Raw genomic sequence first — 14,039 nt, forward strand, 5'->3', positions numbered from 1 at the left:
TCACATGTGCAGAACACTGCAAATTATAGGAAGCAAGTTTATTTTTCTGCATACAAACTCGAAGTCTATCATCAATCTTTTTACCTTAATGTTTCTCAGATGGAAGAAGGCAGAACGGGAAAGCTTGTTTTAAAATTATAATTCAGAAAGATGAGGCTGAGGATAGATGCTAAGGGATCTGAAATCAATGATACTGAAACACACAAAATGTCCTTCAGTAGTCTACAACAGGAAATTTGCATCTTCAGGCATTACATATCCTCAAACGAAGGAAGCATCTGTTGTTTTGACATAACCTAGGGAGATGAGCTTTAAAATTTTACTGGGCTCAAACTTTTTCCATTTGTCTCTCTTCAAACCCCATATTCTTAAAATGGCTCCCTTTTTAAGACTTGCAGAGGTACAATTAAGATAATTAAGGTACAGTTTGAAAAGTGTCGTTCTGATAAAATATAAAATATATACTTTAATGGGAAAGGAAGTATTTAAACTCAAAACTTTTCACAAGAATCCCACAGTATGTAATGATACCAGTTGCTACATCAATGTAACATTTCTAAGATTGAAGTAAATCTCACAGAAAGCCCACGTGTCTTCTTTAAATCTATCTGTCATATCAGCACTATATTAGTACTCATGTCCTAATAACTAAGTTTCCAAAAGAAATGTATTCATACTCTTTAGACTCTCCTGAAATTCAGGACTGCTTAAGTAACACGTTTCATCATGGCAACCCTGATCTTATCCACAACCACACTGACATTTCTACAGGATACTATAGCGCTTTAGGTCTTCACTAGACAGCTTGCTTTCTTCCTAAACTAATATTATCCAAAAGTAAATACCATAAAGCAGACTCGGAGAACAATTATATAGAAAGTTTCTTTGAGAAAAAAAATTACCGACCCTATTCCAATGTTCATTAAATTTATGAGCCCCTGATGGCAATCACTCAAAGCCTGCTTTCTGCTTCCATATACTCTAAGTCCCTGATGAACATGTTATCATACATAACTATAATTAAAACTATAATAAACGTATTTAATATTTACTAGTGGTTACAAATATATGTGTATTAGGATCTGTAAAGCATTTCATATGCATTATCTCATTTAATTCTTAAAACAACTTTCCATACACATGAAAATATCCACACTATCTTCCCTCCCATGATAAACTGTAATGTCTTAGAACTAAATGGAAACTCAGAAATCATCTAGCCAAGTGTTCCCATATTATAAATGAGAAGCCCAAAGCCCAAACAGGTTTGATGAATTCCCAAGATCACACAGAAAGTTGGTGGCAAAACTGAGGTTATAATACAACTTTCCTTCCAGCTTAGTACTCTTTCTGATGATGATAATGACACTTGACAATGAGGATGGCAGCTAGCAGTTACTGAGCATTTGTTATGTGTTACTCACTTAATCATCTCAACAAGTCTGTGAGATAGTATAATTGTAACTTCATTTTATAAATAAAGATACTGAGGTTAAGAAGAGGAATAAAGTATGCCCAAACTACTAAATACAATATGTAATAACAAAAATCAGAGATGATAGAAACAGACTGGTTTCAAAGGTCAATCTGTTTTTATTACCTCTGATTTTAATTATTATATATTATACAGATGATATATTGAGAATTGACTGTTGGTGGCAAGAATGGCTTGATAATCCATAGAAGTTGGTGGTAGGATATGTGTACTCAAGTTGCCAATTGTACATCCTCCTAAGAGAGTATTCCTTAGGATTCCAACTACATCCCTGGTTGTCTTGCTATTCATATCACATGACTTCCATCCCAAGCCACTTCCTACTTCTACTCCCTTCCATCTTCAGAGCTGACCAAAAAGATCCAGAAACTTAGGTAGTTGCTAACTGAGTCATTTTTATTCATTCAACAAATATTTATTAAGCAAGTACCATGTGTCAGGCACTGTGCTAGAGGCTAAGGAGACAGGAGAGTGCAGACATGATCTGCTGTTTACCTTTTTCTCGGCTCCTATGAAATCCATGTATTCAAAATAAGTCCTCCTCTTTTCTTGAACTGTTTTGAATAAATGTTTGTTCCTTGCAAATAAACATAATTTAATTAAGACAGATTATTAGGGATTGAGCTGGCAAAACAAAGACTTTAGAGGAAATGTATTATATTTGGAACTTGTTAACAGGTGATGGCAGGGAAAAGGGCATTAAGGCATCCTTTCATTTCCCAGGATGAGAAGTCAACAGTCGATGGAATGTGGCAGCCAAGCTCATAATTAAGGTATTATCTTAAGTCACCCGGGAACAAGTTCCCATTGAGGGTGAAACTCTGGAGGACTAGGTTGTCCTGCCATTGCTCAATTTAAAGAAACTGAAGAATATGGAAAGCTTTCATGTGAAAGCTTTTAATAACACTGGGCAACTTACAATGAAAATGCGGCACTCTGGTCCTCGCTAGAACGCATAGCTCAAAAATCCAAGAAAACACAGAACCATCGTGAGGCACTACTATAATAATCCCCTTCTGTCTGCAGCTGGATAGCTGGGTGAGCTGAAAATCAAGAGCACAAACTGATCTATGAACTGATACACCAGCTGTCTTCATACTTTTGCCATATTTCCTTGATAAATGCAAGGGTGCTAAGCGAAATTGTGAAACCTTGATCCCTCAGCCTTCTCCAGAATGCTTTCAATTGTATCTCCCTTGCCAGAGAAGGGTAGCACTCTGCCCTACTCTATCCCTCATTGAATCTTGTCCTGTGGCTAGGACCTAAACACAACATGGGCTCAAGGGTGATATGCAAAATAAGAGTAGGGGAGAAAAGAATTATACTCAGAAGGGAATGTAAGAGTTTTCTAAGGAATCGCAAGAAAAAAAAAAAAAAAAAACAAACCTGTGTGGATACGCATTTTGTACTAGTTATTCAAGGATGACTAAACATAATTTTGAATGACAAATTAATTACTATTGGGCATCTCACTGGAGAGGCTTGATTTAATGTACGAGCTGGTAGTCACTTTAACAGTTTGTTTGGTAGGCTGATGCAGTTTGGGTTTAGTACTGGCTTAGTTATTAAGGACCAAAACTCCTTTTGTAAAATGTAAACTTCAAAGGCTGCAAGAGAAGAATGACAGTAAGACCTGTCACATTTGTTTCCCTTATGCTTCTGACCAGGGTCCTGAGGACTCACTTCTCTTCTGTCTCCCTCACATCAGGAAGAGATTGGTAAAGGAATGCCTGAAGGCTTAAGACAGACTCTTGTGGGGAGTGACCAATGGTGCATAATTAACTATATGGACGTGGAGAGTCAAGGATAGCTGGGCTCAAGTAATGGAGAAAATAAAAATAAGGGAATACAGTTACCCCAAATAGCGGGTGTTTGGGCCTGGTACTTAAGGTTCAGAGAGATCGCTTTACAAAGATTCCTTAGTTCAGAAGCCCCAGCGCAAAATCATAAGCAAGCCTGTTAAGGTTTGCCCGATTAAGATCTGCTAAAACATCTCACACCTGAGTCAGAGGAGAGCCTGCTATACCACACAAGGGAACTTGCAGCCATTTCTTTTAGTGAATATATACTAAGAGATGGAAAATTCAAACTTTCCAGTCCTGGACTATTAGATCCTGACTTTTTTTTTTAGCCTTGAGCTAAAACTACTTCTCTAGGGATGCAGAAAGCAATCTGATCTTTCAGTTAGAGTGGGGTCTATGGAGTTAAGTGACAAATGGTGTTCTGCTAATATTTTATATCATAGCAGGCTCAGTGAGATCATGAATCTACTCTAAAGTTGTTTCATTGAATCCTGAGTTTAGGCGGATTCTCCACATTGGTTTCCTGACCGGTAAAGTAAGGGCTATTATGGTAAGAAGGGTGAAATGGAAGGCTTTGGAGTCCTTGTTCCCAAGCTCAGATTAACTTGACCATCAAAGAACTGAGAATTTGGCAAGATGCATTCTATTACCTTTCTGTACAGGGACTCGGTCTATTCTGTGCAAAAGGCGATGGGCCCTGCGAAAAGATGGATTACACTAAATTTTAAAAGATGCAATTGCTGCTGCATTTCCTCACAACCAAATGTCCCCTGGATTTGGATTAATTATATTATATTTTTAATATGCCAATCTTTTGAATAATATAGGAACCTGAGAAGACAACTAAAAACTGAAATATTTAACATTATAGACCATATAACAATGGAAGCGGGAAAGAAAACAAGACAAAAACACATGAAAGCATATGTATAAAGAAATGATAACTGTAATAAATAAAATTTCCATGGCTGTTTACAAATGATTTTATGCGTAGTATCTTATTTGACTTCATAACAATACTGTGAGAAAACTATAGCAGGGATTAATATTTCTAGTTCACTGATGGACTCAGGGAGGGTAGGTGAGTTGATTTATTCACTCCAATGGCTTGAACTATGAAGCATAAATATGCTGAAGCTTCCAAATCATCTCCATCATGGATTACTGCAACAGCCTTATAACTGATCTCTGAGGCCCCTGATAAACTGCAGAGTTCCTTCCAAAAGCACAAATCTAATCAAGTCACTCTCCTAGTTAACATCAGTGGTTTCCCATTTTTTTCTCAAGCTTCCAGCATGGTACTTTGCCTGTAGTACCATGCAAAGTAGGGGTAGGGGCTCCGCATATATTTGTTGAATAAATGAACAGATTACTGAATTAGCGCTGTTAACAAGTAGGTGAGCTGGAATATGAACCTAGACCTCCTTATTTTTAGAATATACAAAGAAAAAGGTTTGGAAATTCCAAGTCCAGACACAGACTGAACATCCTAGTACATGAATGCTACAGTAGCCCAGGTCTGATCGAGGAGGTAAGTATTAGGTCATCAAGACCTGCTAGTATTTAAAATCCAGTTTCTGTGTCGGGATCCAGTGTTCCAATACCCAAAACCAAATATAAGATATACGAACATATGGAGATATAAGAAGAAATTCATATAGAGCAGAAATACCCAGAGGTCACTGTCAATTTTTAAAGGGAAAGGAATATTTTCTTCATATCTCCTAAATCCTAATAATCTTCACCATAAAGGTACTTGGTTTGATTAGCCTGTCAGTAAGAATCAACAGCACTCCTATTAGATAGTGGCCTCCAAAGCAGTAGTTACCATCTCTAGTGAACATCTGAGCTAACTAATTGATTTCTTGCAAAAGCATAGGCTGAGAATTAGAAAGTCATCAGTTCTGGATGATAACTTTCAGAAAAACTACAGAAGTTCGACAGATAACGACAAAAAGCAAAACTTACATTGAATAAAAGGGCATCTCCAAACCTAACTGATTCACAAACTACAGACAAAGGTCTGCGTGGTCTGCAAAAGACCTTCTGAGAGTTGCTGGATATTTATTACTGCTGTTGTTGCTGCTGCTGATAATGATAACAACAGGAGAAGCTACTCCTTATTGCATACTTAATGTTTTGCCAGCCATGAAATAAACCCTTTTATGCATTATCTCATTTAATTCTGAGCCCATTCCTGTAATATTAGGTTCTATTATTATTCCTATTCCATAAATGGGGCTGTGAGAGGTTAAATAATTTATATGTGGTCACACTAAAAAGAAGTGGTGACTTGAACATCTGATTGAGCTGACTCTCAAATCTGTGTTCTTAACGACTACACTACTATACTAGCTGAATATCTCAGGCTTGCATGCATATAATTCCTGTATGCATTTGGGATCTAACAAAGTGGCATCCCAGGCCTCAGAGTCAAACACTCAAGATACATTCACATTCTATCTTGTCCAAAGTTTTATTTCTTTCAGGACCTATACACAGTTCTTCCAATGACTCACAGACAATAGCAAAAATACCTCACGTACACACCACTGGGTAGAAAGATGTAAGTGTTAATTATCTTGTCATTTGGGGCTGCTTTTATACGCCTCTGTATAGTTATGTGAATCTTATGTACCATTTCTTTAAGATTTTTTATAGACCACTGAGCATGTAAAGAAGAAAATGAGGGGGATGGTATAGCAAAAGACATAGAATTCTTTCTTTTAAATTAAAATAAATGTCCATGGAAAGTTTTTTGACAGACAAATTAATGCCAATCAGAAATGAAACATTAAATGCTAAATCAATGAACCTTGGTGGCTCTAAATATATGGGGAAAAACTTTCAGTGGTAATATGGTTATTAGAGGCACTGCCATGCCTCACAAATGTTAGCGTCAAGCTGATCCTAAGTCTGAAAGGCTATTACAAATATTGAATGGCTTTTCAGGCAAGACACTGGCTCTCTGGAACCCCTCTGCCATAGTTAACTAACTATTTTCATAGTCTCCATCTTTCCATTAAATGATCTCTCTACCTCTTAGTCTTAACTGAAAGCTGGCTCTCTGCTAAGGATACCAATTCGCCTATAGTTCTCTAAAATAGAAGCTGTTCATTCTTCTACAAAAAATGTACTTCAGGATCCGGCTATAAGATGGGCATTTTCCTTATTCATCGGTGCTTCTCTCAGACCATTACTCCTCTTCCTCAAGGCTCATATATTGTAGCTTATTACCCTCCATCCCTCTTTGCCTTTCAGCTCTATCAAAAATGCAGTCATTTTGATCGAGTTATTCCCAATCATTCATCAGGCTTTGCTGTTCAACCATTGGTATTGGTTGGTCACCTACCCCAAAGCCTTTTTCTCCCTTTTATTTATATCAGAATGAGGTTCTACTATTCCTCAAGACTCAGAAAATGATGACTTCGTAGTCAACATTAAGAATCAATCTTGACTGCTTTAGCCAATCATTATGTTTTCATTCTCCTGGGAAGTAATTGGTTAAGACAGAGCCACGTAAAACAATTCTGGCTAACTAGATGCAAGGAATCCAGTGGATGGCTTCTAGAAACAATTCTGTGGCTGCTGGATGTTATCATGTCTGGATGTAATCCCTGGAATTGTACTTATTTCTTCTTTTTTTTAAAAATCTCAGATCCCAGTTTTGTTTTTTTTTGAGTTAATTACTTTATTTATTTTTGGCTGTGTTGGGTTCTGGCTGCTGTGCGCGGGCTCTCTCAAGTAGAGGTGAGCGGGGGCTACTCTTCATTGTGGTGCACGGGCCTCTCACTGCGGTGGCCTCTCTTGCTGCGGAGCACAGGCTCCAGGTGCATGGGCTTCAGCAGTTGTGGCACACAGGCCCAGCAGCTGTGGCTCGCCGGCTCTAGAGTGCAGGCTCAGCAGCCGTGGCACACGGGCCCAGCTGCTCCGCGGCATGTGGGATCTTCCCGGACCAAGGCTCGAACCCGTGTCCCCTGCAATGGCAGGCGGACTCCCAACCACTGCGCCACCAGGGAAGCCCTGGAATTGTACTTATTTCTGAATGATGAGATCATAATTTTTTTGTACTTTTTTCCCCAAAAATTTCCACAAAGAGCAGGTATTACTTCTATAAAAAATAAAATTACAAAAGAAAAACCTTGGGCTTCCCGCATGGCGCAGTGGTTAAGAATCCGCCAGCCAAGGCAGGGGACACGGGTTCGAGCGCTGGTCCAGGAAGATTCCCACATACTGCAGAGCAACTAAGCCCGTGCACCACAACTACTGAGCCTGAGCTCTAGAGCCCATGAGCCACAACTACTGAAGCCGGTGTGCCTAAAGCCCGTGCTCTACAACAAGACAAGCCACCTCAATGAGAAGCCCGCGCACCGCAACAAAGAGTAGCCCCCACTCACCACAACTAGAGAAAGCCCGCGCGCAGCAACGAAGACCCAATGCAGCCAAAAATATATAAATAAAATAAATTTATAAAAAAAGAAAAACCTTGAAAAGATATTCATTTAATTCCATGATGGAATTCACTTAATTTCATGATGGAATTCACTTAATTTCATGATGGAATTCACTTAATTTCATGATGGAATTCACTTAATTTCATGATGGAGTAATAGGAAGAAGACATCTTCCCACTGGAAAAAAAAAAAGAAAAACTGGAAAAAGCATCTGAAAGAATGGTTTTAGATATTAGACAACAATCAGTGCAGGGCTGTGATCCCTGAAAGAAAGAAAACAAACCAGGTGAGCATATCTAGCAGCAGTTTCCGGGGTGGGATACATAGCAGACAAAGGGAAGGAACACAAACAAAGCATGGCAGTCTGAGTTGAAAAGTCAGAGATGATAGTCCAGAATGCCAAGGCAGCTAGTATTTGCGGGGCCAATGACTAGATGGAGGGAGCTGCAAAAGGAAAACTACAAAAGACTCCCACTGAATATCTGGCTGAGTACTAATCTGTGCATGTATGAGAAGAAACTACCCAAGGCTGGGGAAAGAATCACCAGAGAGGAATAGGCAGAATAATTTGTGGAGCTCTTACAGAGCTGGGCATACTTTGGGTTTCCATCAGCCAGAGTTGAAAGATCTTCAGATACCTGGGGCACGGCCTAGAATCCTTCAAAATGGCATTGCTTTAGATTTGGGATTTAAATACGACCTAGACGAAAGTCTGCTCTAGACCCAATATAAACGAAAAAGCAAACCTTGAAAGGATCCAGCCAAGTAAAGTAAACCCAGGTCAGAACAAAACCTAGCACTATTTAAAGGAATGCAACAAAATACAGTACCAACAGCATAAAATTTTAAATGTTACGTATCAGAGCTCCTCCACGTGGTCTGTCCAAGTGAGCTGGTTTAGGCTTCCTCACAGCATGGAGGCTTCAGGGTAGTGGGACTTTTTATACAGCAGCTAACTAAGGAGACGGAGGCTGCACTGTCTTTTATGATCCAGCCACAGAGGTTACAAAGGCCACTTCTGCCACATTCTATTGGTTACAATCAAGTCACAAGCTTGCCCAGATTCAAGAGAAGGGAAATTAGAGGTTGATTCTTTTTTTTTTTCAATTAAATAATTTTGAATATGCATACAATACTGTGCATTTCCCTCTAATAGATGTCAGTTCTTAATAAGGTAGTGTCAAGATTCTAGGAAAAGAGACATTGTGGTAGACATCTTTGAACAATGTAATCTGCACTGTAGAGCTGGGTTGACATCTAGTATAATTTCCTTTCAACTTGAAAAACTACCTTTTAAATGTGTTGTGGTATAGATCTTCTGGTGACAAATTTTCTCAACTTCTGTTTATTTGAAAATGTCTATATTTTACCGTTATGTTTGAAGGATATTTTTCACAAGATAAAGAGTTTTCAGGTTAAGGTTAACAGGCATTTTTTTTTTTTTCTTTCTTTCAGGATTTTAAAGATGTTCCTCTACTGCCTTCTGGTTTGCACTGTTTCTGATAAGAAATTAGCAGTAATTCTTATCATTGCTCTTTATTATGTAATGTGTCTTTTCTTCTGCTGTTAAGATTTTCTCTTTTATTGCTGTTATTTTTAGCAATCTGACCATAATGTGCCTGGGTGTGGCTATATGTTTATCTTGCTAAAGATTTGTTGAGCTTTTTTTTTGTTGTTGTTGAGCTTTTTGAATCAGTGAGTTAATACTTTTTTTAATCAAACCTGGAAAAAATCTCCTCTAGTCATGCATTATATCCATTTTTTCCTTTAAGTTATTGAATATATTTACATTCAGTTTTTTAAAGGCCCTGTCCACTATTTTCAACATTTGTATAATCAGTGGGTTTATTTCTATTGTTCATTTTTCCTTCTGTTATGGGTCATATTTTCCTACTTCTTTGTACGTGGAATTTTTGTTTTTTGATGCGAAATTGTAGATGCTATATGGTTGAGAATCTGAAAACTTTTTCATGTTCCTCTTCCTTCAAAGATTGTTGAGTGTTTTGGCAGGCAGTTATTTTACTGGCAGATTACCTTTATCTTGTCAAGTCTTATTAGACTTTATTAGGGTGGCTCAAGATTAGCTCTTACTCTAGAGCTTGAATAGCATTCTTAATGCCTAACCTTCTGGGGTATTACTGAATGCACAATATGTTAAGGTGGTCTCTCCGCTCTGGTTGGTCAGAATTCCAGTGTTTCCTAGCGCTCTGTGACCACTGGCATTCCTATTCAGCTCACAGATCCTCAGCGGCTATTCTCCGCTAAGCCTCCCAGAGTTTCACACCACACATGGCAACTTGGTTTTTGATCAAAGACTCAAGGGCTCCCCAATGCAGATTTCTGGAGCAACTTCTTTAAACAACTCCTTGCTCTCAGGTACCTTTCTCCACAAACCTAAGCTGCCTCAACAGCCCGATAAGCCAATTTCTGGGGGGGTGGGGCGGGGTTTCTGTGCAAAACACTGCTTTTTATTCGGGCTCTACTTTCCTGTGCTGTGTTTGGATAGTGCCCCCAGACAGAAAACAAGAGTAAATGTCAAGCTTACCTTGTACATTTCCCCTCTGAAGGATCACAGCCTGTGCTGCTGTCTACTGCATGAAAAAAGTTGTTTCATACGGTTTATCCAGTTTTATAGCTGTTTATGGCAGAAGGGTGACCTTGATACCTGTTACTCTGTGATGGCTGGAACTGGAAGTCTTAATTAATTAATTAATTAATTAATTAATTAAAAATAGCATAGCCAATTAAGCCTTAATTTCCAGCCATCAAAAGTCAACCAAGCGGTAGAATTCCCTGGCAGTCCAGTGCTTAGGACTCCGTGCTTCCACTGCAGGGGGCCCAGGTTCAATCCCTGGTCAGAGAACTAAGATCCTGCAAGCTGTGTGGTGTGGCCAGAAAAAAAAAAAAAAAAAAAGTCAACCAAGGGAAACCAATAAACAGTAAAAAAAATTAAAAGGTGGGGCAGAAGTATTAGCAGACTCATGTAATTTTCCACTATTTTAATTTTCCTAGAATCAGAAAAAAGTTGCCAGGAGTCATATTTTTGTTCATTTTCATTTCTCACCGATGGCACAATGAACACCGCAACGCTCTTCATTTGTTCCTTCTTCCTTGCTAACCAGAGCCTGATTTTGTGTTTAATTCCAAGTAGACAATTCATGATAAATCAACTATGTCAATAATGACGCTCCTCTTTCTCTTTGCCACATACTCAATCTCCCAGTCTCCCTGAGAGCTGGAGGCAACCACACAACTATATTTTGACCAATGAGACACACAGGGAAGTTTGTTACGGGTTTACTGAAAAGATTTTAATTTTTTTAATAAAAAAATAGGTGATGCTGGCACCTCCCTCCTGCTCTGAATGTGAGTCCCTTCTGACTATAATATGTATGAGGAGGAAAATTCTAAGTATGACAGAAGAGAGGGAACAAAAGAGCCTGGGTCCTTGATCACATCACTGAGCAACTAAATTAATACAGCAACTCACTGCCTCTGAGAAAAATAAAACCTATTTAGTTTAACCACTCTGTCTAAGGTTTTCTGTTTCTACCTGTCACAGAAAGCATTTCTGACTGATAAATGCATACTCCATTCGTTCTTTAGACTAAGAAGAGTTTGCAGATAAGATGAAAAAATAGTTTTCAAATACAACATAAAAAGGAAATGGTTGAGAGCTGCATTCTTTTGAAGTCTTTGAACTAATCAGGTTTTCTTTGGTGTGTATTAAATGCATGTCTGCCTTGTATCCCCCTCTAGACTGCAAACTTCCATGCCAGGGATCTTCTTTGCTCTACATACGGGCCTAGGCACTCTTGGGTGTTCAAATTAGCTTGGTGACAGACTCTTATTTCTAGTACTCTTTGACTCCATTAGGACCAAAACCCCACAGACCTAAAACTTTTTTTTCCACAGAAGTGAATATGCAGGTATAACAAAATAAGCAAAGAGATGGTTTACTGTCTTACGTTCACATTCTCTGACATCCAAGTTGAACTGCTGTAATGCTCCCAAGGTGAGCTGCCTTACTTCAGCTTCCAGCAAAAGTTGCATCAAGGACGTGGCTAAATGCTTGCAAGCTGACATACATGCTGTCTGGGCCACCTTTCCCTGAAAATACAAGAATGTAAATCATAAGGCTGATGGATTAAAATGAAATTCCATCGAAAATTAAAATCATTTATTTTTCAGTTAGCAATTTCTTTAAAGGTTTTCTCCATCATGATAACCCTTGCATTCAAATAACTTTGAAATTTATAGCACCTCATGGCAAACATCTTAAATATTTAGCTCCATTACCATCAGTCATGTCAGTATAACACTCAGCTAAAATTCATAAAGACCAGCTATTTATCTATGAAGTGCTTTCTTCCTAAATCAACAATAGATTAACAATATTCAAAATCTTAATTAAACTGAGAAGGAATGTTTCCACAGAGAATAAATTTCAAAGAGTCCCTTCTAAAAATACCATAATTCTTAAAAAGCGAATGTAAACAATTCCTAACTTATCTTGAAACCAAAGTGTTTACTACTTTATGATTTAACACATATAAAATGAAAAGAATGGTTTAAAACAAAATGGTTTTCTGAAAAAAATAATTAAAAGGATAAATTTTGTTTTCTTAAAAAATAAACACTGAGGTTTATGAACACACACTCTAAGCTAATTTTTTAAATACTGATATTAAAATTAGTATTTTACCATCTTCTTTAAAAGATTCACTTTACACTAGCGAATTATATCTTAGTTCCAGGTCTAAGTTATACATCATGAAAGATATATCCATTTCTTCCCCAGATATATATCCATTTTATTTTTGTTATCATCTAGTCTGAAAAACAGGGTAAGTTTGAAAAAGTCTGAGTCCTCATATTAGTCAGTGGATCCTTCTTTTTTGAAATCATGAAATACTTCAGTCATTCAGAAAGATATGTAGAATTATATGATGAACACTTATGTATATACTAAACATTACAAATATAGTTAAAGCCCTTATATGACCTCCTTAAATCATTTTATTCCTTCTCCCCAGAGGTGACCGTTTCTTGTGTTGAGTATACCATTTGTATTATAAAAATACTATATGACAAGTATATAATAAGAAACAATATTTTTACTATTTTACGTATTTGAAACTTTCTGTATTACAAAGGATGTCCTTCTACAACTTGCGTTTTTGGTTCAGTGTTATGAATGTGAATGTTTATAAATGAAATACATGTGGTTGTAGTTTATTCCTTTAATTATTCCACAGTATTCCATTTTAGGAGTATACCAGAATTTACTTGTCCATTCTTCTGTTGTTGGAGATTTAGGTTGTTTCTTTTTTTTTTTTTTCTTTCGCTATTATAAACAGAGTAGGTCATAGAGTAATGTCGGTCTTCATGAAAATGCCAGATTCTGACTATAGTTTTTTAATATATATATTTTTCATACGTTTCACTGGGCCAGGGCCTTCCACAAAAGTTAGCAGGCTTTAAATGGAAAAACATATAACAAATAATACCAGAATGAATTTTAAAATTTGCATGACTTTTAATATACTTTGGATAATTCCTTTAAGATTATTTCTCAAATCTACCAGAATGAGGGGTATCAATGTATTGTGATTCATAATGCACATACATGTGTATACATGAAGAGGAACACAGGTGGAAGCCAGATTTCCAAATATCTAACTATAAACTGCTTTGCCTATGGTATATTCTGATTTACAATGTCCCTAGATATTTCCTAGAGTATCACTTAATTGCATAATCACCAGCACTGAGTACTATTACAAATTCTTCTACTAATTAAACAAGAGGTACTTTATGATTTTTATGTCTTTGATTATTTTGTGAGATTGAATATCTTCTAAATTTTTATTTGACTAAAATATTATTTTATAGAATAAAACTAACAGAGTAATAAACAATGACTTATTATGTTACACATTCTAAAACTGTTTCTCCTCTATGGTTCTGTTTGTAGGTTCTGAAGACCCACACTCTGTGGGTGATTTAACACAACAAATGGAAATACTTAAGTAGGGAATACCGTAGAGACCAAGTCGGAACGAGGCAATGGAAGCATAAAGAATCCTAAAGAGAAAAGTTATGTAAAAGAAATCCATATTAAATGGCATGCTTTCAACTAAACCCACTGGAGACCTGGAACAGGTATCACCAAGGAGCCACAGAGTTTAACGTAATTGTCAGGCTATGCCCCATGAGAAGAATCAGAGGGGGCAGATCAAAGTTGTGAGAAGCCCTATGGCTTTTCAACAACGAGAGTGGGCGTGC

At 37.4% G+C, this 14,039-nt stretch overlaps 1 protein-coding gene across 4 annotated transcripts in view; it reads right to left on the reverse strand.

The window, feature by feature from the left end:
* The window catches only part of EXOC6B (exocyst complex component 6B), a 713,885-nt gene that overhangs the window by 185,236 nt on the left and 514,610 nt on the right, over positions 1–14,039 (reverse strand). For all 4 annotated transcript variants that reach the window (XM_068564227.1, XM_068564225.1, XM_068564224.1 and 1 more), the window contains one exon: positions 11,720–11,861. In XM_068564227.1, coding sequence (XP_068420328.1) covers positions 11,720–11,861 — 142 coding nt within the window. The remainder of the gene's footprint in view (positions 1–11,719; positions 11,862–14,039) is intronic.

Source organism: Eschrichtius robustus, chromosome 15 (assembly GCF_028021215.1).
Source record: "Eschrichtius robustus isolate mEscRob2 chromosome 15, mEscRob2.pri, whole genome shotgun sequence".
In the NCBI taxonomy this organism is placed as follows: domain Eukaryota; kingdom Metazoa; phylum Chordata; class Mammalia; order Artiodactyla; family Eschrichtiidae; genus Eschrichtius; species Eschrichtius robustus.